Source organism: Neophocaena asiaeorientalis, unplaced genomic scaffold (assembly GCF_003031525.2).
Source record: "Neophocaena asiaeorientalis asiaeorientalis breed wild unplaced genomic scaffold, Neophocaena_asiaeorientalis_V1.1 scaffold251, whole genome shotgun sequence".
NCBI classification, from domain to species: domain Eukaryota; kingdom Metazoa; phylum Chordata; class Mammalia; order Artiodactyla; family Phocoenidae; genus Neophocaena; species Neophocaena asiaeorientalis.
In genome coordinates, this window is record NW_020173377.1 from 1,701,495 (window position 1) to 1,727,768 (window position 26,274).

Genomic DNA, 26,274 nt, shown 5'->3' on the forward strand with positions numbered 1-26,274 from the left:
TTCTATGATAAACGAATCCAGCAAGTGAACATTACATGGATGGGACGGCCCTTTCCTCGTGGCACTGTCCTGTGGTTGCATTACAAAGGCTGCTCCTTGGTGATTACCTTTCCAAAGGTGCAGAGCTGCTGTGAAATAGCCTGTCTCGATCTCTGCACACTTACTTGCTAATGGCTTCTTAATGCGGGCCTCCCTGCAGTTGCCTGACCCAGGGAGCCGCAAACCACGTCATTGGTTTCATGGCAGGTGTTTCTCCAAACTTAACAACCTTTGCTGTCAAGCGGAAACTCGGCCCTTCTTCCCCTAATACTAAAAGTTTGGGCCTATTATAGTGGAGACTAGAACATGCCAGTGACGTTGTAAAATGGCACTGGAGAAGGCCCTTTACATATGAGATAGGGCAGCAGAAAGAAGTCTTCAGGGTTCTTGTCTAGTGACCTGAGGAATTAAAAACATCTTTGCTAAACCCAAGATGAAACACTCCAAATGGATTGCCACCCCACGACCCAGCGCATTTTGAAACTGGTGAAGTTCCCAAGGCCCAGCGATGCTGTGAGACGCCCAGTGGCCTGGGCACCAAGTGTTTCAAAGTTAGACACATTCAATACTTTTCTCCTTCAAAACCCAAGAGTCACTGGACTAAATATACCACTTTATTTGCCGAGATCAATTTCATTCTCTGCAAATGGCTCTGGGTCATCCTTCGGAGGCTTTTGTCCATCAGGCCGTGAGATTTATGTGGCATTTACTATCTGCAGATGTGTTTAGTACCAAGCAGAGACTCATCAGAGCCTGCTCTCTTCCTTCCTCGCTTACCCCAGAGGGAAGCAATCGGCAAAACACATTTTAGGGCTGAGAGGAAAGCCAAGGATTCATAACAACTGCTCCAAGTGAGGTTGCGGGACTGATCGACCTGGTGCCAAAGCTCTAATTGCACGCTGAGCTGGTTTGACCTCAGGTGCCCCAGCTACCGGCAATTTTCCCTACACTGACACACATGTCAGTCGTGTGTTTGAATTTTGTAAGACTCTTCTAAATATTTCGGTTTGGAAATTAGAACAGATCTGGAAAAACCTCTTGTGCATACCTGATCCTGAGCTAAGCATGGTCCCTCCATAGATGTCCAAAGCCAGTTGAGAATAGGCAAAGCCGAAAACAGAGATGGTCAGGCCGGTGAGCAGGGCCAGCTTTAGCAGGGACTCCAAAACCGCGGCGGCCACAGCAACATCCTCCTTGGGCCGGGGGAGAGGGAAGGAAGTGGGATGAATCATGAGCTAAAGAAAAACTTCACATCTGACTTTCTCCCTTTGCTGTTTTACAGATCACTCTTTCAACTGCTGAGGGCCATCACTGTTTTTCTGTAGCCTGGGTTTGTTTCTATGTCAATTAGCAAATGGAGGGAAAAAGACAAAGTGTACCTCCTTAGGCAGTGCAGGGGAGGGTTAGTTTTTAACTCTTTTAGGATAAACTATCTCAAATGTTGCCTAGGAAACACTCACTTCCCCCTCTGACATTTATTCTTAAATGGACGAGTTTTTACATTGCTAGCTAGCTTTGTCACCGTGCTTCTCCTGACAAACAACTCCAAACCCTGATGTTCCTGGAATCTACACTTAGGAAAACATTCCTAAATCAGTCTGAGAACCAGATTAGCTCGTTTTGAAATACTGTGCATAAACTGTATTTTGCAAAATGTCTTCTAAGAGATGTAAGAGGCCAACTTAGCTTGCTTCTAATTCTAAGACAGACATTTTCAATGGTTCTAGGAAAAGGGAAGTTTCTACAACCAAATACTCCTGGATTAAAATCTCTTCTGTTTTTACTGGCTGGAGTATATCAATTCTCAGAGTCAGAATGGAGCTCTGGGCATGTCACAGTCCTTAAGAAGCTAAACAACTGGTGTGGTGAGCGAGACCAAATGTCCGCATGCTTTCCTCCCCGCACCCTCAGTTAGCCTTGACCCCATCTCTGCATCCTTCAGCTCATCTTTTGTTCCTGAGAATCTGAGGATGGGGGAGGCAACCTCATTCTTACACCTAACACTAGACCATGGAAGGAGGTCTGCGCTGCACTGGGGACAGCCGCAGAGAGTTCTGAGAGGGCTGGGACAAGAATAAGGTTACAAAGAAGGACAAAGGGTGAAAAAGAAGGGCTGCTCAGGGGAAAAAGGAGAAGCTGTGAAAGAAGAAGTGAGCTCAGTGTCCTGCCATCATTCAGAATGTGATAGAAGAATGAAAACTAGAAGAAAATGTCAGAGCTAACAGAGGGGAACAGATAGCTCCACATTTCTGTCTGTTTATCCTGCACATAGACAGAGAATTCACTTGGGAGATGGTGACATAAGAACCAAGACTACCTGCTTCTGAAGTGTAGCATCCTTTTCTCTCTCCAGCACCTTAGCAAAGAATATATAAAAACTCTCTTCTATTGGCTGGAAAATTAATCTGGCCACAAGGGAGCCAAGATTATTCACTATATCATACACGCCTACAAAACAAAAAGGAAGAAATAACAATCATATTGGTTTTTCTATTTGAATTTTTATAGCACCATTAAAATTTTTTCTAATTTAATTTTTTAAATTAAACGTTTTGAGATAATTATAGATTCACTTCGAGTTGTAAGAAATAAAAGAGATCCATGTACCCTTTACCCAGTTCCCCAAACAGTAAATTCTTGCAAAACTATAGCACAATATCACAACTGACATGGATACGGTCAAGATACAGAACATTTCCATCACCAGCATTTTTTTATAAAAGTCATTAATGCCAAGTTGATTTTTTTTTCTATTTTTATTTGCACTACTTTGGGATTATATTCAAAAATAAATGTGAAAAAAATATTAAGACCTATCTAGCCACACAAACATGGAGCAAATCTTTGTGACTGCAATGAGCTCCCTTCTCCCTTAGCACACTCTGGCCCCCAAAATAAGCACCAGAGCTCTGCAGAAAGCAGGGTAAGGGCAGAGAATCTCAAAAGGGAACTTGCCACCCATGTCAATGAGAGGGGATAGTCAAATATATAAAGACCTACAATTTTTAATCTTCAGGATTCATTTCTTATAATCTTTTTAAAAAAATAGTCTGCAGGTTCATTTTTTCATTAAACGTATCAAACTGCAGAGAAAAATATGAGAAAGTATCTACTAATAGTTCATCTTTAATTAAAACAATACAGAATTTCATCTTACCCTGATCCCCAAAATTTAACACGTTCAAAAATGTCATCACATATCGCTCGCCTGTAAATGGAAAAGCAAAATAATTAGCATTTCAAATTAGCATTTCCTTGTCCTAATGTTGATTTCAAATAATCTCAAAATAATAACAATTTGGAAAGTGCAGGGGGCTTTACTGACAACAAATTTCCAAACCAGTTAAATTAAAAACAAAACAAAAATCAATAAAACCAGTCTGATAAGTTTTTCAAAAAGTATGAGGAGTTACTAAAATGTTAATGATGAAAATGATTATCTCAAGTTTTCAGGGAGGTCAGATAATCTGGGTGTAAATTCTGTGAAATGAAAGGTCCATGATTAAGTGCACAGACTCATCAAAAGTTTCTTCTTTGGGTGGATAAAGCTCCGTGGAGGCTGGCAGTTCCCTGGAGCCCAAGTTCACAATTCAAGACAGTCTAATGCTTTCAAGGTGAAGACACCAGCCCAGAGCCCTATTCCCCACCCTCAACTTCCATGAATGTTCTTATTATCTGTGAGTGGAAAGCACTGACCACTATGGAGGTGGAGCACTGACGAGTGTCCATAGCTCTGAAGGGCCAACTCTCACCTCCTAGAAACTTGCTCAAAGAGGAAAGCAATATTAAGAGATGAGAAGCAATGTGATCTCAAGTCTCTCTTCAGCCCTTCCCTGCCTACAATCTCCCAGCCACTGCATTTGTGGCAGGGACCTCTGCAAGTTTTCCCAGGCACGGGTCCTCAGGCACTGCACTAGTTCCCATCTGTATCTCTGCTCTGTTCTGATCCATCCTCACCACTAACAGTTCCAGCTTTTGCAAATACAGATCTTAAGTCAATCCCTGTCTTCACAATTTTAAATGGCTCTGTAGTGTTTGCAAAAAGTCCAAGCGCCTTGATTCTGCATTTGAGGTCTTTTATTATTTAATTATTATTATTTTTTAGAAATTTATTTTTGGCTGCGTTCAGTCTTCGTTTCTGCACGTGGGCTTTCCCTAGTTGCGGCGAGCAGGGGCTACTCTGTTGCAGTGCGCGGGCTTCTCATTGCAATGGCTTCTCTTATTGCGGAGCATGGGCTCTAGGCGCGCGGGCTTCAGTAGTTGTGGCTCACAGGCTCAGCAGTTGTGGCTCGTGGGTTCTAGAGCACAGGCTCAGTAGTTGTGGTACACGGGCTTAGTTGCTCCGTGGTATGTGGGATCTTCCCGGACCAGGGCTTGAATCCGTGTCCCCTGCATTGGCAGGCGGATTCTTAACCACTGCGCCACCAGGGAAGCCCTTGAGGCCTTTTATAAACTTACCCCAAGCTATCTTTTTGGCCTCCCTTCACCAACCTCACCCCCACCTCCCACCATCACACCATCATCCTCTGCTACACCCTACACAGAGGATTTAGCCCCTCCAGCTGCCCTGAGTCAGGCTGGGCTGGTGTTCCCAGCCTCAGCTGTTGGTATTCTCACCACCTGCAATGGCTTTTCTTCAGGGGCTTCCCTGGGTTCTGGCACAAAAGGCCTCTCCCTCCCACGTTCTGTGAGCTCCCTGAGGGCAGGAACCATGTCTCAGTCATCTCCGTGCCCCTGGCTGCCTAGCAGAGCTCCAGGAAATGAAACAGCACTCAAGAGATGTCTGGCGAATGAGCTGGCATTTCCAAGTACAGCCCCTCACAGCCCTGTATCAGAGTTAACTACACAAATGCCTGCGTCTCTGGGGAGAGAATGAGCTCCTTGAGGCCACGGCCTGTTCCTCATTCATCTGTGTATTCTCAGCACCTGACACACAGTGTTTAGGAAATGTGGGGGCAGAAAGTAACAGCATTTATATACACACACATACACATACACACACACATACACATATACTATACACACACATATACTATATACACACACATACACACACATATATACTATATACACTCACACACACACATACACATGTACTATATACACTCACACACACACACATATACTATATACACTCACACATACATACACACACATACACATATACTATATACACTCACATACACACACATACACATATACTATATACACTCACACATACACACATACACATATACTATATACACTCACATACACACACATACACATATACTATATACACTCACACATACACATACACTATATACACTCACACATACACACACACATACACATATACTATACTCACACATACATATACTGTATACACTCACACACACATACACATAAACTATACACTCACACATACACACACACACATACACATATACTATATATACTCATACATACACACACACATTTTTGCTATAACAATAAATGATTTCAAATTTTTTAGAGCTGTAGTTTTTAGAGAAGAATCTGGGTGTCCTTGTCAAGTCCCTTCCTTACTTCACAGCCACAGAGAGGGAGGCCCTGGAAAGTCTCTAAGGGCCCTCTGCCAGCCAGGTCAGGACGGCCCAACCATGGAACAGGCCCAGCTTGGGAGGCTTGAGTGTGTAGCTGACACCTGCCACTGCAAACACATCTAGCCACTGCAGTCCACACAACCAACTTAGGGCCACTGCTTGCAACCAACTCAGGACCATTCCTCAACTCATTCAAACTGTCCTTTAAACTTCAGGAGGAAAAAAAAGTGCATTTAAGTAACACCCCTTCCCAAAACTCCCTCCATTGTTTTGCCTGTTCTAACAATAATGGGAGCTATCACAATATACAATTTCACTACAGTACCTTTCTTTATCAAAAAATACTTGCTGAATACCTATTATGTTCCAGGCCCGGCAGGGTGCCACGGAGACACTGGTGAACAGCACACTCGCTGCTCTCAAGAAACTTAGCGTTAAGGCACCTTCACTCAGCTCTCCGAAGGCTTCTGACCCTTACTTCCTCCAGAAGCCCTATGAACAGTTTCACTTCTGTAATGGCAGCATTATGGGCTCAGGCTAGAAACATCCATTTGCAAAGTTCAGGGAGCCCTCAGGCACCTCCTGGTCCTATCCTTTAACTCACAGATGCGGAAAGTGAGGCTTAAGGGGGAGTTACTTCCCTTTGGAAGCATAATGAATAAAGAAGGTGGAAAAGGAAAAACAACAAGATAATAATAATGATGTTTGTATTAGAATGCTAGAATTATAGGAAACTTTTCTATTTTCCAAAATTCTTGTAATGGGGTTATATTATTTTCATAATTAAAAGATAATTTTTGAAAATATTTAGAAACACGTTCAGTAATAGATATATAGATGTACAGACACATGAAATTTATAGAGAGAAACTACTACCTTCAGCAGCTTATAGCCGCCTCCAATCTCATTCTTTGAACTAAAGCTGGGTATAAATAAACCATACGTATATATAGAAAAATTACATATACTTTCAGCTCCTGGTTTGCCCTCTGCTTCAGAGCTCTGTCACTGTTAAACTGGAAAGTCCCGAGAAGTTGGAAGGCTGACCAAACTATCCCACAGGTGAATTTTATTGTTAAAGAAAATAAAATGAGAAAAACATGGTCTTAAAAAGTGCAGAAAAAGAAGTGTATAAAAAGTTAGGAAAATGAGATTACAGATAGTTTTCTGTATTTTCCAAACTTTCTGTAATTGATATAATATTTTTATAATACATTTGTTTAAACGCTGTTAACATGGGTTCTGGAGTTAGACTTGGATTCAAATTAAATTGCTCCTCATTCTTGCAGAAGTTATGTAACCTCACTGACCCTCAGTTTCCTCATCCATAATAAATGGGGACAATATCTTTCTTACAAGGCTGTGGGGAGATTTAAATTAGACAACCGAAGTATCAGATTAAATAAATGTTAGTTTCCCTCTCCTTGTTTAAAAAACTCCCATTTCTGAGGGTCCTCTGCCCTGGGGGCTCTAGGCAGCAGGTGGTCTGCATCTAGGCAATCATCAGTTCTATGGAATCCCCTGGCTGATACTTCAGTTTCCTGACTGCTCAGAGAGACCTTTTACTTACCTTCTGTCAAAATCTGTTTCAAGAAAGACTGTTTGAAGAAACTCCAAGTCAATTTAGCCTCTTCCCAATTTACAAAAGCCTAGAAGAAAAAACAAAATAAAACAAAAACTCCAGGTATTCCAAGTCTAAGAATACAGTAATACTACTGAAACTCAGTTTGGTCTCTAAATCCCAATTTGGATAGTCCCCACTAATTTTTCATTTACTGCTAAGCACACAGAAAACATCCAACGAATCCTGGCAAAGAACTTACATTCCTAAATGTGAAGACAAAGTCTCTGGGTGGAAGAGCCTCCCTGTGGGCCCTGCCCAAGATTCATTCACTGAGACCCCTAAAGAAATGTGCTGTCCCCTTGCTGCTGCCCAGAGAGTAAGCTGACCACATGGAACACACACAGCTCACAGTCAGTTCTTCCCTTAAAAGACGTCTGAAGCATGCCAAGCTGCAGGACAAGTTCTGCTCAATGTATGTCTTAGTGCTTTATTTAGCCAGCCAGGGTCCCTTTACAGAAAGCATATGAGCTTGGCTTGTATATTTCAAAAGAAAGTAAGGCCTTCCAGGTCAGTTAAACCACACAGAATTGGAACGACAGAGAAAAGGAAAAGAAAAAACAAACTTCTGATATGGCTCTTCTCAAACTCTCAGGGGGAGCAACAAACTGCCCATTTCCTAGGGACAAGGAGGGTAAGAAGGAAGCAAATGCTTAGGAAGGGCAGAGGTCAACCTGTAAGAGACAGGTAGCCTCAAATCCAGACAGCTGACCACAAAATGCAGGAGAGGGGCAAGCTAGCTGGACATGATTTCTTTTTTTCTACTTCCTCCCAGTTCCTTCTAGGGGCCTCTCCTCAAACATGAAGGCATCCTGGGACTCCAGAATATTAGGTGTTAGGTTCTTATTCTCAGGGTACCTGCATTTTGGAAAGTTCTTATTAACTCAGTTGATGACTTTTGAAAGGTGGGATTTCAGGGGGCTATATAGGAGGAAAGGGGTGAATCTCAAGGCCAAGCCCACCCCACCTCTCTAAAAGGTCGATTTTAGCTATGGAAGCTGGCCCAAAGGCAGGTGTAGAACCTGTCCCAGTCACATGGGCCCCTGCTCTTGGCACAAAGCCCATCTGTGTAGAAATATAATGCATGCCATATATATGATTTTTAATTTTCTAGCAGCCTACAGTGAATAGTAAAAAGAAACAGGTAAAATTCATTTTAATATATTTGATTTGACCCCAAATATTATCATTGCAACATGAAAATACTAGAAGCATTTCATATTTTTTATATTAATTCTTTGAAATCCAGTGTGTATTGAGTGCACTTACAGCTCATCTCAATTCCAAATGCTCTGTAGCCACACTGCCCTGTCCACATTACAATTTAGGACAGGGCAAGTCTAGAGTACCCTTTGAAAGCAAGAGTCATTTCCAGTCCTCAAATCTCCTCACCCTTTGGTTTCAGAACCTTTCTTCCATATTTGGAGGACAGTTCTGAATCCTGCCAAACCACACTGACTTCAGTGCATCATTGGACCTGGAGCCAAATGCCAGGGGTAGCTCTAGTCCAGGAGGAAATTTTCCTCGGTGAGAAAGAAACCAGGCATTTCCTTTCCCCAGAACAAAGAGCGCCAGATCTCCTTACACCACTAGGGGACACTGTGGACCATGTCATCCTCGTACACTGATCCCGCCCATAGTTGGCTTCAGGGGAGCCTGGGTACAGCACCTTCTCTCTCTCACACTCTGCCCCCTCCATGCCAGGTGGTCCTCTGGAGGGGGCGAGGGGTGTGATCTGCAAAGCAGTAACTGTGCTCTTTTCAAAGGAAATGAACAGTTACAGTGGGCCCACAAGGCTTTTGTGAAGCCTACTTGTTGTTAGGCTGTGAATTGATTTGGAAAGGTGGCTGAGCTCTTTAAAAAATAAAAATAAAAAGTTCTTTAGGAGAGTGAAATCATGACAGTGCATCTGATCTTCAAGCTTATACTTGAGCATTCCTTCCTCCTAATGCCTTCAATTTAAATGGACCCATGGTTTGGAAGGAACGGCCACTCTGCTTACTAACTCCAAAATGCTCATTAAGGACACAGAGGCAGGAAGTCTGATCAGAGATTGGGTTTCTTCTCAGAGGCACCTGCTAAGTGGTGGAAAAAAGAAGCACTCTTCGGGCTTTTACCATTCTGTTCTGAATGGATTTGCCACTTCGGAAGGTCAAAAGAGGCCTCTTCCCCAAGAGCTAGGTTGGTATTGCTGAGCTGGTCTACAGGCTGTGAATTTCTCCAGAATCCCGTGACCAACAAGCCATTCCACTGCCTCCCGGTACTGATGGAGAAACTGAGGTACAGGTGGGGAAAGGTGATGTGCAGTACCTCTGGAGAAGGTCTGGAATCAGAACTCAGGGGCTCATTGTGCTTTAACCTGAGTCACTCTTCCACTGCCCAAACTCTTCTGACTCAGAATGGTCCAACCAGCTGCATCTTTACCACACTGACAAGAGTCACCAGGGCCACGGTCCTGTCCCCTGCCCTCCATCACCTCCACACCCCACACAGCACTCTTTCCTCTCCCTCTCGCTCCAGGGCTATCGACTGCCCTGGTTTCGTCCATGCTCCCACTTCCACCCACCCTCCACTGTCCTCATCACTTGAAAAGTGATAGATGATTGCCACTGCCTCTTCCAACCTTTTCTCTCCTCATGGTAGGGTTCAGGCTTTGGATTCAAGCTCAGAGACTGGGGCTCAAACTACAGCTCCTGACTTTTTGTTGTTGTTGTTTATTTTGGCTGCGCTGGGTCTTAGCTGCAGCACAAGGGATCTTCGTCGTGGCATGAGGGCTTCTTCTGAGTTACGGCATGCATGCGAGATCTAGTTCCCCAACCAGGGATTGAACCCAGGTCCCCTGCATTGGGAGCATGGAGTCTCACCCACTGGACCCAGGGGTGAGACTGGGGAAGTCCCATTCCTTACCCCTTTTTTTCTTTTTTCTTTTTGGCTGGGCCACGGCAGCATGTGGGATCTTAGTTCCCCAACCAGGGATCAAACCCGTGCCCCCTGCAGTGGAAGCGCAGAGTCCTAACCACTGGACCTCCAGGGAATTCCCTACAGCTCCTGACTTACGGACTACAAAGGCCATGGGCAAAATACTTAACTTTGCTAAGCCTCAGTTTTCTCACCTACAAAGTGGGATAAGAAGTCCTATCTCCTGGAGCTGGTATGAGCATTGAATGAGAGAAAACTAGACATGATAAATTTGTAACAGATGGTAAGTTTCCCAACACAAGCCATTAGACCATGATACTGTTCAAAAACCTTTCATTAGGCTCCACTGTCCTTGAATTGCACTTGGCAGCACTGAGGCCATTACTACCCGGCTCTAGACCAGCACGCCGTCACCTCCTTCCCCCTTTTGCTTCCTCACCTCTCCCCTCCCCAGCTGTCCAACCAACCTAAGGACCCAGTCATCTCTGCAATCCCAATTCCAACACGGTGATGGGCACATAACAGGCCCTGAGCAAATGTTCTTCCTTCCTACAGCCACGAATGCTCATTTCTACCACAGGTGCACCTTCACCTCTGCCCGCTCAGGCATCAAGGCCTGGCTCAAAAGCAGCTTCCTCCATGAAGCCTTCCTTGACGCTTGCAGATGGAATTCATCAGTTCTTTCTCTGTGCTTCTATCTTGTTAACACTAGACACACAGTGTAGTTAGCAGAGTACACATGTTATCTCCCCACCACAGTGCAAGTTATGAACACAGGGACCTCACTCAGGGCACCTGGTACAGTGCTTAAAACAGGATACTGCTTAGTACATGCTTGCTATGTTAAATTCCTCAGCTTTACTTGAATGCTAGCTGATCTCTCATATTAAATCCCTCAGAAGTGTCAAAGAATAGAAAAGATGTAAAAGGCAGCCGTTATTTGAGATGTCATTATTTTAAGGCTAAATAGGTAACATTAAAGAAGAGAGAATTCTGGACTTCCCTGGTAGCGCAGTGGTTAAGAATCCACCTGCCAATGCAGGGGACGCGGTTTTGAGCCCTTGTCCGGGAAGATCCCACATGTCGCAGATTAACTAAGCCCACACGCCACAGCTACTGAGCCTGTGCTCTAGAGCCTGTGAGCCACAACTACTGAAGCAAGCGCGCCTAGAGCCCGTGCTCCGCAACAAGAGAAGCCACCGCAATGAGAAGCCCACGCACCACAACGAAGAGTAGACCCCGCTAACCGCAACTAGAGAAAGCCTACACACAACAACAAAGACCCAATGCAACCAAAAATTAATTAATTAAAAAAAAAAGAAGATGGAATTCTATAAGAGGAGGCAAGAAATCTCCCAATTTGGTCAAGTTGATTGTGAATGCAATTTTTTGACCAGTTTCGTAGAAGGGAGCCCCCAGGGCAGAAAGCTGCTCTGGACAGCCGAGTTAGGCATGTTGCTGGTGTAGTCATCCACTGCATTCAGATTTGTCTCGTTTCTTTTCTCTTTAAAAAAGTAAACTTGAATAAATGAATTGTTCTACCTGGAATCTCCCAATCTTTAAGTAAATAAATAATTACTTTGGGCAATAAGCCAATTTCTTTTGGAAGACTTCATAGCATAGAGATTTAAACACACAGACTAAAGTTTTTCCATAGACAGAAGTTAGAGAGAAGTGGGTCCAAAGCCAGCTGTGTGATTTGGGGTTCATCACCTAATGTCTCTGAACCTCAGTTTTCTCACCTGTAAAATGGGAGACAATAGTATTTACCTCATAGGATTACTAAGAGGATTAAGGACAGAAGTCCAAGTACAGTACTTAGCCTAAGGCCGGGCACAGAGTAAGTGTGCAGTCAATGGCAGTTATAATGGCTCTTTGTCAAAGTTCAAATACTTTCACAGAATTCTGTAAGTCTTTAAGAGGGGCCTCAGAGGTTGTGTAGACCAACAATCTCACCTTAAAAGTGAGGACCCTGAGGTCTGGAGAGAGTCCTGCAGGCTTCAGATCTGTATCTACTACCTCCCAAATGCACAGGAAACGCCCTGAGGCTAAGCAGTCACCTTCCTACGTGTCTGTATCCCAGAGAACACCCAGCAGGGGCTGTGTTCTGTCAGCAGGAACGCTGCCACCATCATGTGTGACAGGTACACCCAACCTTCTTAAGGTCAAGACTTCTGTCCTGACAACATGAGCATGGGTACTTTCGGGACAGATTGCCAGATGAAACCGCTGAGCTCTCAGCAATGTCATCAGCGTCTGCCTGGCTAGGATGCTTGAGTGGAGCTACTCCTGCTCTCAGAGCAGCAGTGGGATGCTGATGATGGTGTGGGCTGTCACTTATGGATGTGCACTCATGCCAGGCCACAGTGTTAAGCACCTTATATGCCCCATCTCATCTGGCTCTCACAACCACCTTAGGAGGGAGGTATTCTTATTATGCCCATTTGACAGATAAGGAAACTGAAGGTTGGAGTTCTGAGCCCGTCACAGGGTTAAGTACACACTTGTCAAACTCTTTTCCTTACCCTCTCTCTCTTTGCCTGTATTAACAGTAAAAATGCTCCTTTCCAAAATACTGCTGGGTGCAGGTGCTGGTCCAGTATGAAAAGCTGGCCAGGCTTGGTACAGGTGGGCCCTGGGGAGCGCTCAGGGAGGGGGACTTTTCTGCACTCTCAGACCCGCTCTGTGGGTAGGGAGCAGAAGCTCCAGGCAAGAGAAGTGATCTGGAGTCCTGATCTGTTAAGCCTGCAGATAAGGCACCATGGTATCCAAAAATTGTCATGTTGATTTAGGTTAAAGGAAAGATCTAGTTGATCAGAATGGAGAACTCTCATATAACAAATAAGAACATATCTGGCTTTGCTACATAATTTCTCGTTTTTCTTGAAAAGTTGCATAACAAGATTCCTTAAGTTCTGAGACTTAAGTCCCAAATACTTTATTACATTTTCAAGTAATCACAAAAGAGCTATAAGGAGAAGTCCAGCTGAAGCCTTCCCTCAACTAAGTGCACCACATCCAGCAAGCAAATAAGTACGAGAAAAAGGGAAAGTGCATCAGCCCAGATGGAGCAGGTCACAGAGCATCTGTGCAGAGGCGACAAGGTAAGACATCACATGCACGGCTCCTGGGCTAGAGACACTAGCACTGACCCCACGAGAGTCAGGAGATAAAAGTCAAATGGACTGAAAGTTGCTCTCACACATCAGCCTCTGGAATCCTCAATGGTCTATGTGGGGAAGTGGATCACCTGAGAGAGCAGCCTGACACTAGGCGAAGGAACTCTGCAGGGCCCCTCCCTGCTTTGTCAGCACCCTCCAGACTATCTGTGCTGGAGGTCAGTCCCGGGAAAAACCAAGAGACGCAGCAGAACAGAGAGAGTGAGCACAGTGGTGAGAGCCCTGTGCTCTGCTGGGATTCACGCCACTCCAGCTCCTGTCCTCACTCTGACCCTCACCTTGGGCAGGTAATTTAGTTGCTAAGCCTCAGTTCCTCAACGCTAAAATAGAAGTAATAATGTCATCCCCAAAGAGTTGTTATAAGCATTAAATAAGGTATGTAAATCATCCAGCACAGGGGCTGGCAGAGTGATTTTCAACTGGGGGCAATTCTGTCCCCCAGGGGACACTCCACAGTGTCTGGAGATATTTTTGGTTGTTACAACTTGGGGGTGGTACCTCCTGGTATCTAGTGGGTAAAGATCAAGAACGCTGCTAAACATCCTACAATGCAAAGGACAGCTCCCACAACAAAAATTATCTGGCCCAAACTGTCAATAGTGACAAGATTTAGAAACCCTGGCTGAGCACATAACAAGCACTCCATAGACATGAGTTATCAAATTATCTTTATTATTATAACAATAAGCAATAAAGTTGTTACTTCTTTCCCTCAAGGATAACTAGCATCTGTGATTAAAATGATAACAGACAAAATACATTACTTACTCTACTTCTCGTAATAGTGGGTAACAGATCTGTCATTCTGGAGACAGGAAGAACTTGTTGCTTGGCTGATTCTGGGGAGCCCAGTAACTTTGTGAAATAAATAACATAGCAGAGCACCAGAACTGCAGTATAGAAAAGCTGAAAAAAGAAAACAATGGGTTTAAATTACACTGTTTTAATGTAAGCATAATTAAGATACACCTATAGAGCTGACCTCAAAGGCCAGTCAAGAAATAGAACTGTCTTAATTAACTGTACTTTCTATGGAGCAATGTCTCACCCTCTGGAAAACAGCACTACTGAGTATGACCCAGCTCCACTGCAGCATCTCTAGGGAAAGTGTCACACTTCACCTGACTGGGAGAACAGAAGTTCTTCCAGGCAGGCAGAACATAAGTTCCGTGACAGACATCCACTAGGACAACCACCACAGCAATGTCAGATACGTTCTCCGAAGATTCGTATTTGGACAAAGGGAGGGCTCTCCCAAGTAGACAGTACACCTTGAGAATCCATGTGTTCCGGCTGTGCTAGTATCCAGGGACTTGTCCATCATCTAGGGCTGGGGGTTTTCCATGAACCCCAGAAACCTGTGACACTATGATTAAAAAGCAGAACTGAGCTGCTGGCTCTCCTTTCTGCCTAGTGCATGGGTAGGGCAAGAGCTACTACAGGATGGGGAGGGACAGGGTGCTAAGAGGCTCCACCCCTTCCTCTTCCCATCTAGGACAAAAAGATGTCTTCTAGCCATGAGCAGCAGCCTGGGGTTTTGTCTGCAGGTTGGGGAGGAGTATCCAAAGAGACCCTTTTCAGGAATTCCCTAGTAGTCCAGTGGTCAGGACTCTGCACTTCCAATGCCGGGCACCCAGGTTCGACCCCTGGTCAGGGAACTACAATAAGGTACCACAAGCTGCGTGGCATCGCAGGGAAAAAAAAAACAAAAAACGAAAGAGCCCCTTTTCGTAAGCTCCCTTATCCCCTCTGCCCCTGAGAACAGTGCACACTAGCTTAAGAAGTACTGGGACCTCCAGGCCCCACTTTCAATCGGGAAACACCAAGGCTGCTCCTTTAGTAAACACACTAAGAGGAGTCTGGATTTAGCAGGTGTAGGCTCCTCTGCTCTCCACGCCCATCCATGCCTGAGGACAGACTCGTCATCTACTCTCCTTCTTTCACGCCTCAAACCCTTTAAGACACAAGCAGCGCTGTGGGGAGCCACACCACCTGATGCCAACATCCTCTGTAACAAGCACCCTTTTCTAGCCCCCTTCCCTGCCTCTCTCCATCTTCCTGCTGACCAGAGCCTGGGGAAGAGCAACAACCTCTTTACAGAGTATCCTAACTACATGATCCCTTCCCCTTTTCCTAATTGAGGAAATATTCACATAAACTGACTATTTTAACCATTTTAAAGCATATAATGGCAGTGGCTTTTAGTACATTCACAATGTTGTACAATAACCACCATTATCTAATTCCAGAACATTTTTCATTACTCCAAAAGGCAATTCTGGACCCATTAAGCAGTCCCTCTCCATTCCCCCAGCCCCTGGCAACCACTAATCTGCTTTCTGTCTCTACAGACTCCCCTATTCTGGACATTACATATTAATGGAAACATATAATAGGCGGCCTTTTGTGTCTGGCTTCTTTCACTTGGTATCATGTTTTCAAGGTTCATCCATGTTGTAGCACGTATGTGTTTCATTTTTATGCTGAATAATATTCTATTGTATAGATATACCACATTTTGTTTATCCATTCATCAACTGATGAACATTTGGGTTGTTTCCACCTTTTGGCTATTGTGAATAGTATTACTATGAACATCCATGTACAAAATTTTGTTTGAACACCCATCTTCAGTTCTTTTGGGTATATACCTAGGAGTGGAATTGCTGGATCATATGGCACTTCTACATTTAACTTTTTGAGGAACTGCCAAATTGTTTTCCACAGCAGCTGCACCATGTTACATTCCCACTAGCAATGTATGAGTGTTCCAATTTCTCCATATCTTCACCAGTGTTTGTCATTTTCTATCTTTTTGATACTTGCCATCCTAACTGCTGTAAAGTGGTATCTCATTGCGGTTTTGATTTACATTTGCCTAATGACTAATGATGTTGAGCATCTTTTCATGTGCTTATTGGCTATTTATTTGTGTATCTTCTTTGGAAAAATGTCTATTCAAGTCCTTGACCCACTTTTGGGATGGTTTGTCTTTTTGTTGTTGAGTTGTAAGATTTCTTTATATATTCTACAGTGACTCTTTTATTTGAGCTATGATGCCATGGGGAGAGGGGCCAGTTCAAGGAGGAACCTGGAGGCAGGTTGGAGAAAGGGGAATCCCAGAACCATAGGTGGGGCTCGCCTGCTGATATGAGGTGCTGTTGGCTCTTACACCTCTCCCACAGAGACTGACAGAGAATATACCAGAGAAGTGCTCTCAGAAATCTTATAATAAGGATGTCAATAAACTCAGAATTGGCCTAGCTGACCTATGATCTATGACGTATCCTGGGTGGGAACTATGACAATGAGAAAGTCATAATGCAAGTAACTTTCCCAAGAAGAGTCAACCAATAACTGGGCATCTCTACTGCCCTCCTATCCTATTAGGGAGAGTCCATCACAAAGAATGATGAATGTTGAGAACTGTAGTTCTAGATCTAATAAAACATGGCAAAAATAATCAGAGATAACTTCTCTAAAATATGCAATTGTAGCAAGCTACTTTTAGGAAGCAATTCTCATTTTTTTTTTTTTTTTGCGGTACGCGGGCCTCTCACTGTTGTGGCCTCTCCCGTTGCAGAGCACAGGCTCCAGACGTGCAGGCTGAGCGGCCATGGCTCAGGGCCCGGGTGCTCCGCGGCATGTGGGATCTTCCCGGACCGGGGCATGAACCCGCGTCCCCTGCATTGGCAGGCGGACTCTCAACCACTGCGCCACCAGGGAAGCCCCTCATTCTAAGCCATGGCTATGGCTCACGGGCCTAGCCGCTCCTCGGCACGCGGGATCCTCCTGGACCGGGGCACGAACCCGTGTCTCCTGCATCGGCAGGCGGACTCTCAACCACTGCGCCACCAGGGAAGCCCCTCATTCTTAATCTATAATTTTAAATCTAGCTCTTCTATGTTTCGCAGAAATATTTGTACTTTTTGCCTAGGACATGGGAAACATTTTCACATAAATCATTACTAAGAATTTTAACTTGTCTTCCAATACATTAAGAAAAATTACAAAGTAGTTTGTACTATGAGATGGTCTGATAACTATATGATCTTTTTCAGTTTTTAAATTAGCATTAGTACTGTAGTTACATTTTTAATAGAACTAGAAATATGAACTAGAACTAGAAAATGAGATGGAATTGAAGCCAAAACTGCTAAAAATGAAAACGTACCTCCTATGACTAGATTCACACCCTCTGAATTATGAGAGATTTCAATCTAAGTTTAAAACAGGCTTGGCAGAGTTTCCTGCTATTCTGAAAACTATTGATTGAAATCCAGGGAAAATAACACACATGTAATTTGATTCCCACCCCACCCCCTTACTGCTTTTTCTCTCCTCCACAGGATTGCCAGACAATCAAAGATCAGTTGGATACGGGCTGGGCTTGCCCACAGAATGTCTAAAGGAGTTTTTATGTCTGACAACAAGGCCGGATGTGGCCCTCACCAGGTCCCCACAAACAGCAGTGGTGTCAGTGTATGCAGCAGGATGGACATGGCAGCCAGAGGAGAAGCAGTGCCAAGACCACCTTTCTAGAGCTCCCAGCCTTCTCCACATGCATGAATACTGCAAATGTAAATCACGGAGTAACAGAAACAAGGAGTAAAAAACAGATGGAGAAACAGATTATACAAAAGTTAAAAGTCATAACTCTTACCTGGGCCAAAGAGAAAATATACAGTCCCCAGTGAGGCAAACACACCACGAGAAAAGCTGTCAGGATGCTCTTGAGGATTACTGACAGGCTCTCAGCAATCACCTGCAAACTCATGGTAAAGGGTACACTTTACAAACATTATTAAAATCTAAAGATGCAAAGGAATCCCAGAAAATCTGGAATAGTGGTTACCCTGGTGGTAGGGGTGGGGCATATGGTTGGACACAGTATTAATAATGTTCTACTTCTTAGGTTGGGTGGTAGGTTCATGGACCTTCAGTATATTATCATGTTTTAAGATTTACATATATGTTACACACTATATTCTTTTGTATGTATCAAATAATATATTTTAAAAGATGAAAAGTTAATATCCATATACAACTGAATAGAATCACTAGAAAAATCTGAAAAACGTCCTTTTAAATTCTTATTTACACTAATAACTTTGCTATTAACAAAACCTGTTCTTCGTTAATAGTGTAGCAGAGGTAAACTTCAACCAAACTCATCTGACAAATCTCAAGTGAATGAACTGAACTGATCATGTTACCTTTTTCCAAATATTTTTTTAGATGCAAATCTGAAAAGACCATTCTCTCCTATAAAAGCATTTTTTAAACACCACTCTTTCTCCTATTCTTCTCATTTCTCAATCACAGCAGAAGGCACACTGACCTTAAGCTTGACAAACATATGTGCTTGTGCCAAGACCCAGAAGGGCTCTCCCAGAAGCTCCACCACTGCCGAGAACCCAAACAACACTACTCCAGTTCCATAGTGGGGGATGACGTCAGGATCGGGCACTGCGAGCAACTGTAGCCAGGCCCACCCCAGGAACACGGACCAAAACACACCCAAAGGGACTCTAGAAAACGGAAAAAATGTCTCTTAATATGCTAAATATAAAAATAAAAATATGTTAAAATAGTAACATTGAACAGAAAAGAAATATAGTCATAATAAAAATAGCTACCACTTATTCAGGCACTTACTACATGCCAGGCATATGATTCACCACCTTTACCTCACTGACTCCTCACAATGATACTCTGTCATTACCCCCATTTAAAAGATGAGGAAACTAAGGCTGACAAGCATTGGGTAATTTGGCCAAGGTCATAGACAGCTATTCAGGGCAGAAGTAGGACCCAATCCTGATCTAACTCCAAAGCCTGCACTCCTATCCACTGTGTTACAATGACTCGTAAGTAAAACTCCCAGAAGTGCCTGCTGTTTGCACTAGAATAACTGAAGGACGGTATACAGCTGGTCCTTGTACCTCAAATAACTGGTAGTCCAGTGCACAGCATCCCTTTAGGTGTGACCAGAGAGCACTTCAATATGACTGGGTCGCTAACAGTCATTCCTCTAATAAAATAAACACCTACCGGCCCTTATGACAGCCATCTTCATGAGGTAATAAGGAGTTATGCAAGGGCAAGACTGGGAAAGCATTTTAATCACTAGCCCTCCTGGCAGGGATCGAACTGCAGAAAAGCCATTACAATTTTTAGCTGATGTACTTGGTCCTCAAGAATATTCTAAAAGGCTCAGAACTGAAATCAACATAACAAAATTGAGGAGAGATACAAAGAAACCCTTAAAAGGCTTTCAAAAAATAATAATTGGCTGTTAAAAGCGCAGAAAACACTCTAAGGAAAAAGGTTAGGAATAAAAAAGATGGCACAGGCCCAGTGGCAATCAAAATAGCAGAAACAGCCTCCAAAGAGGGTAGGAGTGGGGCTAGAAACGTGGCACAGAAACCCCTACCCGGAGCTTCCTCCTGGCTCCTGGCCATCCGGAGAGAAAACAGCCAGGGATGCTACTTCACACAGATGTTCTCCCCTTCCTGTCCCACGCCAAGGGCCCAGAAGCTCACTGCAAAACCCAAGCTGGAAACTATTCAGCTTTAGGCAAGTGTTGCTGTTTAATTTCTCACACTTATCACTCTTGCCTCCGTGAAACCGTCTCCAGCCAAAGCACAACTCACGTTAGCCACAGGAGGTTGAGGGTCTGGCTCCAGTCCCGCTGGGTGCTGCCACTCAGACATGCTCTGCGGAAGGCCTCTCTGGCCAGGAAGATGGTGGTAGAGTAAAGCAGTGTTAGCCTGTAAAGGAAAAGCAGCAATCAACAGGATGTCTAGTTTTTTGACAGAGACAACTTCTGGGATTTTGCTAGCAATCGGGAGGAGGAAAAGTCTTGGTCATACATCACTGGTGGTGATTGGTAGGGGGCAATGGTTTCTTACAGAAGCCCCCTCCCCAGCTAATCTGATCCATACAATAGGAGAGTTAGGAACCAAACAAGGGACATATGAGTGTGTGCCTGTAAGAGTTATGCCTAGGACAGAAACTGCCACAGAGGCCCCCAAAGACTGCAGCCTTTGTGCCTATACAGAGGTGTGGCTCTGACCATAAGGAGGAAAAAAGGACAAGATATGACCGCACACAGCAAGAAGGCCTCTTGGCCACCCTGAGACTGGTGACCTAATGACCCCTATGAAAGAAGCTGAGGCTCTATTGAGTAGAGAATCTCAACACAGGCAATGAGGCTGGCAACCACTACTGGGGCCGCTGCAACCCAGATGGGCAAGGCTTGCCCACATTCCTCCTTACGGGCTTACCTAGGTGGACCCTCCTGCACCTTAGCAAAGAGTAGCTACAGTTCCCCTTACCCAACAGGCAGTTGATTGGATGAAGCTAGAATGAGGATGGCCCAGGACTAAGGTACCTGAGGTTGTCCAGGGACCATTCTGTGACCCAGTGCTTCTGTCCCAATGAGACTGAACTATATGTTAAGCAGGTGGACAGGCCAGACAAGGGCTGTCAATGCAGGGATCTGCAAATCTGGGAGAGGCCAGTGGGGAGGGGCCCAAACTGCTTTAAAGTCTGAGTACCTAAGAGGCCTTGGCCCTCTTCCTTCCTGCTTTTACAAGAACATTTCTTTTTTTTTTTTAATTAATTAATTTATTTATTTATTTTTGGCTGTGTTGGGTCTCCGTTGCTGCGTGCAGGCTTTCTCTAATTGCGGCAGCTGGGGCTACTCTTCGTTGTGGTGGACGGGCTTCTCATTGCAGGGGCTTCTCTTGCTGTGGAGCACAGGCTCCAGGGCGAGTGGGCTTCAGTAGTTGTGGCACGTGGGCTCAGTACTTGTGGCTTGCAGGCTCTAGAGTGCAGGCTCAGTAGTTGTGGCACATGGGCTTCGTTGCTCCGTGGCACGTGGGATCTTCCCAGACCAGGGATCGAACCCGTGTCCCCTGCATTGGCAGGCGAATTCTTAACCACTGCGCCACCAGGGAAGTTCCAAAAAGAGCATTTCTTAAAGTATGGTCCCTATTTCAAAATCACCTGAAAAACTTGTCAAAGTGCAGATTCCCGGGCACCTCCTCAGTCCTACCAATTGCAAAGCTCTCCAGATGATTCCTTTGCCCATCAAAGTTTGAGACCCTTCTCTAAGCTCTAAGAACAGAGCCAAGAGCATATGTTCGGTAAATATTAGATGTGAAATGCTGTCTGGAACATAATGTCTTGTTTACTAAGACATGGAGACACACCTGGGAAGCTGAGCTATACTGAGCACTCACATCACTTCATATACTTTTGTGTCATTTGTGAAGACAGAATATGTGTGGGTGTCCTTAAACAGACAGGAGGAGAGTAGAAGAAACAGAATCTAAAAGACAAAGCAAGTTGGCTTTCTAAGAGCTTCCAAGGAACTAATGACAAGGACACAGCTCTCATCCCACTGCCACTTTCCAATTATAAAATTCACCGAGGAGGGAAGGAAGGTGGCTGTTCCAGCCCTGCAATTACAAAGCACATCCTCACGATGTGCAGAATTCCTGCTTCCTTTGCTGTCAGCAGGATGAGAACACAGGATTATACCTGAGTTGGAGTTTGCAGTGAATTACTCCCACTCCTCTCCTGGGTTCTAAGGCACAGCGGAAGAGCGGGCAGAGAAATGTGTATTTGGAGGCTGCTAATGGAAAACACACCATGGGTCCATTAAAAGCAACATCGCCTAATGCTTCTCTTCAGCCCACTGCTGAAACACTCTGCTTCTGGTAAAGGTCCATGCTTCTAAAATCCAAGGGTGACACACAGGTACAGAGTTTGAAGAAAACCCAACTAGGGATGTGAGTTGTGGACAATGCCAGGGTACACCCCTTCTTACCTGACATTCACTATGCCAACGATTTCCTTTGACAGGAAGCGAAGAATAAATGCATTTAAGACAAAGGTGATCAATCGAAACAACACCTACAGAAAAAGAAAAAAATAGATAAGAATAAATTATATTGGGAAGGTTTACTTTGCTGAAAAGAACACAAGATGGCTGCTCTTCTTAATGTAACGACATACAGCAGCTTCGCCAGAGAGATTCTCTTTAAAATGGTCAACTTGTCTGCACTGCTTCTGAAATCTCATTCCTTGGGGTCTCTCGGCACTCTCATGCAATGGTCAAAGAACCCAAGAAGGCATGTGGAAGTCTCCCTAATTTACTGATTAGAAGAGGGAGGCCCTGACAGATTCACTGAATTTCTTCAAGTTCAGTCAGGCAGAAAGCAGAAATGGAATTCTAGGGAGCAGAAAGGGAATTCTAGTTAGTGCTTCACACTGGCCCTCCCTCCAGCCTGTTTAGAAAGAGCACACACTTAGCAAGTGGGAGTCTGCAGAATATAGCAGATTTACCAGGAATCACGGAATCTAACTTCTCCTTCTTTGCCTAGTTATATCTAAGGATCCGACAATGACATTTAATCTCTTTGAACTTCGGTTTCTCAATTAGAAAACAGAAAAGGCTATGTTTATTTACTGAATATTTGCCACTTTCCAGAGAGGAAGTGAAATACCTTTCAAACAACTGCAATAAGATACTATAAAATAGAGGGGAAAGGAAAACAGAGTCCAGCTATCACCTTTTGAAAAGGATATATCCTGAGACTTTCAAGCCTGTGAATTCAAGAAAACCACCTGAACAAAGAATTCTTCCCATGAGACAGAGAAAAACAGGTTGCAATTAAGTGAGGCTGCCAAATGGGGATGATGGCTGGGGTGCAAGCCTCACTAAGTGACACCCCCTCTGCATCCTGGCAGCAACACAGAGTAACTCAAGGGCACTCCAGAGCAAATGACAGATCACTTCTGTGTCAAGCACTCTCAGAGTTACACGTGAACAGCTGCAATCTGGAAAATTCAATCAAACTATGCCAATGGACCATAGTGGTCTGAAAATCTCCGGGGCAAGGTATGACCAAAAAGGGAGATTGCAGTCTAACACTGTCCCTGAAGTGTCACAGAGCAGCAAGGTCTCCAAAGCCAAGGTATCACAGTGTTAACCTTTATGGAGTCAAAGGTGATCTTTTCAAAGTCTGATGAAAGCTTGGTAGCCTCTCCTTAGAAACATGCGGGTACGTAGACACCAAATTCTGTATTCAATTTTAGAGATTTGAAGCCAATTCATGCAGCTCTTAACAGAAAAAGTACTCAGCTGAGAGTCTCAACTCACCATTTAGCTAAACCCATCATCTTCTAAATTCTGTAAGCCTCAGTTTTCATCCCTGTCAAGTGAGGCTACCTATCACAGAGAGTTGATGACAAGGATCAAAAAACATCGTGGAAGTGAAAGCATTTTTGAAAAATGCATACAAATGAAAGGCATTAATACACTATGGCTGGCTCAGAGTTAGAGAATAAGCTCTTAAGTTCTTTCAGAACACAATGTAATTGCAAAGCTACCTCAAGCGTCTGCATTGTAATTTGAGAAAGCACACAAGACTGAATTAAAACACTCCAAGAAACCTAAAGATTATAACTATTTTAAAAAAAACCACATGCACACATTTATGTTAACTTCAAAGTTATCACTAAGAAACTTAATGTCTTAGGCTATATCCATATCTCCTAATTGGTTTGAATAAATGTTTGCGCTAATGAAGCTATGAGGTTGCTCACACTCCCCAGTATTTGTTCCGTGCCTTATTAGCAACAGTCTTCATTTAACTTTGTAAAGGACTTAACAGTTTAAAAAAAAAAAAAAAGCCCTTTCACATCTGTTAATTACCTGACCCCTAAAAGCAACCTGGTGAATGCATGGGAAGCAAATAAACTCAGAGCAAAGGGATTTGCCCACATGTCAAGCAAATGACCCAGCATGACCTTATGGGTAAGGCCACCCGACTCCTAGTCTAGTGTGTTTTCTGCTATGACTTGTTTTCTTTTAATGAAGCTAATCTCAGTAGTAAGGTATCATCAAAGGTTGAACAATCAACACTGTGGCTAAAGCACTGAATTCAAACAGTTATTAATGTTGTGAAATAGAAAAAAAAAACACAATTAAGTAACTTAGGGTTCACCTAATTTAGCGTTAGATGACTAGCTAACGTTTATTAAGTGCATATCTTGTGCAAGGAATTCTTCTACATGCCTTACATAGATTGGCTCATTTCACCCCTACAGTGACCATTTTCAAAATTCATATTACCATAATAAAACTAGCTAACATTTATTAAGTACTTATGCCAGGCACTTAGGCATTTCACCTAATCTCCCTAATGACATTATGAGGTTGCATTATTGTTCTCATTTAAGATGGGGAAACTGATGATTGTAGAAGTCAAGAGATTTTCCCCAAGTGCAGGCATCTAGCAAGTGGCAAGGCCCAAACTTGAGCCCTAGTCTGCCTAGTGCTTTCTCCTAACCTCTATGTGAAATGCTGCCTCTCTAAAACAAGGGGAAAGGTAGATTCAGGACTTTTGTGAGGAAAGGTTGAACGGGTCAAGAGCAGGACACAGAGAAACTGAGCCACATGACTTAGGATGACCAGGTTCTAGGGTTAAAAGAATCTTTACAATACCATTTGGATCAACTGGCATGCACCATATCTGACGTGAAAATTTGGGCCAAGAAGGGAAAGTGACTTGTCCCAGGTCACACTGCCTTAAGGAAGAGTGCATACTAAGAGCCAGAGCATACTACTGTTAAGTGCAATTATCCAAATAACCCCAACCTAGCCTCACAGCAACCTTATGAGCTAGGTACTCTTATTACCTCCATTTTCTGAGGAGGAGCTGAGGCTTAGCAGGTGAAGTCACTTGTCCTGGGTCATGCAACAAGGACATGGTAGAACCAAGATTCCAGTCCAGGCCTGTCTGAGCCCAGGTCCCTGTTCTTCGCCATGCCATACTGTCTCTCTGAACTCAGTGGGAGTCAGAGTTTGAAAAAAGTGTTTGAGGGTAAGGAGTGGGACATGGAAAAAATAAACCCTTGCCTTAAAAATATGTGAGATTCTAAAGCACCAGAGGCACCCCTGCCGCCTGATCTAACCTTCCCCTACTGCCATATGGGATAAATAATGCTCAAAAGGAAAGTGGTTTGTTTGCAGTCTCCCAGCGAGGATTCTGGACGCAGGCTCCCAGCTCCGGGCCCAGGTGTCCCCTCTCGGCCGCCGCCGCCACCGCCTCTTGCGGAACCCCTCAGTAGTAGCGGGGTCCACGCCAGGGCTGGGTCTGCCCCGGGATGGGCTCTCAAGGGCCCCAGGGCCACCTCCCCGTGAGTCCCGGCTGGGGAACGGCCCGGCAGAGTACCTGCAAGAGGAGACCAGAGGAGGCCAGCCGGGCCGCCTGGCCCAGCACCTCCCGGGGGCTCATAGCCTCAGCGCCCGGGGTCCGTCACCAGTAAACGCCTCAGACGGCCGGCTTTGTCGCAAGAAGATAGCGTCACGGAGCGGCTCGTTCGCTGATTGGCGATTTTGTAGGGCGGAGGCGGGACACGGGAAGATCTGGCCCTTTAAGTGGACCGGGTTCGGACGAGTCAGCGTGGTTGCGCCGCATCGCCTTTCCCGTTTGAGAGAACGTGTGGTTTGTGTGCCTATGCCTCCGTGTTCCAAGTGAGTTAAATACTGTGACCGTACTAAGAGGCTCTATTAAAGTAGCCAAAGCCCCTTCTCTGAGGCACCCAGCCCACCAACCAAGAAACACTCCCTTCCCTGGCCTCATCTGTCTAAAGGAACAAACTATTCACTGGCCTCCGTAATAAGATTTTTGCCATTTGGCCTTCGCTTACAAAATCACGGACACCGTCCCCAGAATTAGACTAGACAGGATTGTCCCAATTTTACAACGAAAGAACTGAGGACCAGAAGTTAAATACAGCATCTTCATATGTGTGGTTTTGTGTAATCCTTTCTCAAGCGTTGAAAATTGGGACCTGTTGTCAGAGATGAGTAAAGTGAGACGTGGAGACGTGAAGTGACTTGTTCATGTATACATAACTTGTACCTGGGTGG

The 26,274-nt window shown here is 44.4% G+C and overlaps 1 protein-coding gene across 2 annotated transcripts in view; it reads right to left on the reverse strand.

The window, feature by feature from the left end:
- RFT1 (RFT1 glycolipid translocator homolog) overlaps nucleotides 1-25,685 on the reverse strand; it is a 43,334-nt gene extending 17,649 nt beyond the window's left edge. For both annotated transcript variants that reach the window (XM_024746478.1, XM_024746477.1), the window contains exons 1-10: nucleotides 25,574-25,685; nucleotides 22,162-22,247; nucleotides 19,979-20,095; nucleotides 18,664-18,853; nucleotides 17,986-18,087; nucleotides 14,091-14,228; nucleotides 7,174-7,252; nucleotides 3,197-3,247; nucleotides 2,357-2,487; nucleotides 1,088-1,232 (exon numbers count right to left, since the gene is read on the reverse strand). In XM_024746478.1, the coding sequence (XP_024602246.1) occupies nucleotides 1,088-1,232; nucleotides 2,357-2,487; nucleotides 3,197-3,247; nucleotides 7,174-7,252; nucleotides 14,091-14,228; nucleotides 17,986-18,087; nucleotides 18,664-18,853; nucleotides 19,979-20,095; nucleotides 22,162-22,247; nucleotides 25,574-25,636 (1,102 nt within the window). In that variant the 5' untranslated portion in view covers nucleotides 25,637-25,685. The remainder of the gene's footprint in view (nucleotides 1-1,087; nucleotides 1,233-2,356; nucleotides 2,488-3,196; nucleotides 3,248-7,173; nucleotides 7,253-14,090; nucleotides 14,229-17,985; nucleotides 18,088-18,663; nucleotides 18,854-19,978; nucleotides 20,096-22,161; nucleotides 22,248-25,573) is intronic.
- Nucleotides 25,686-26,274: the final 589 nt, after the last annotated feature.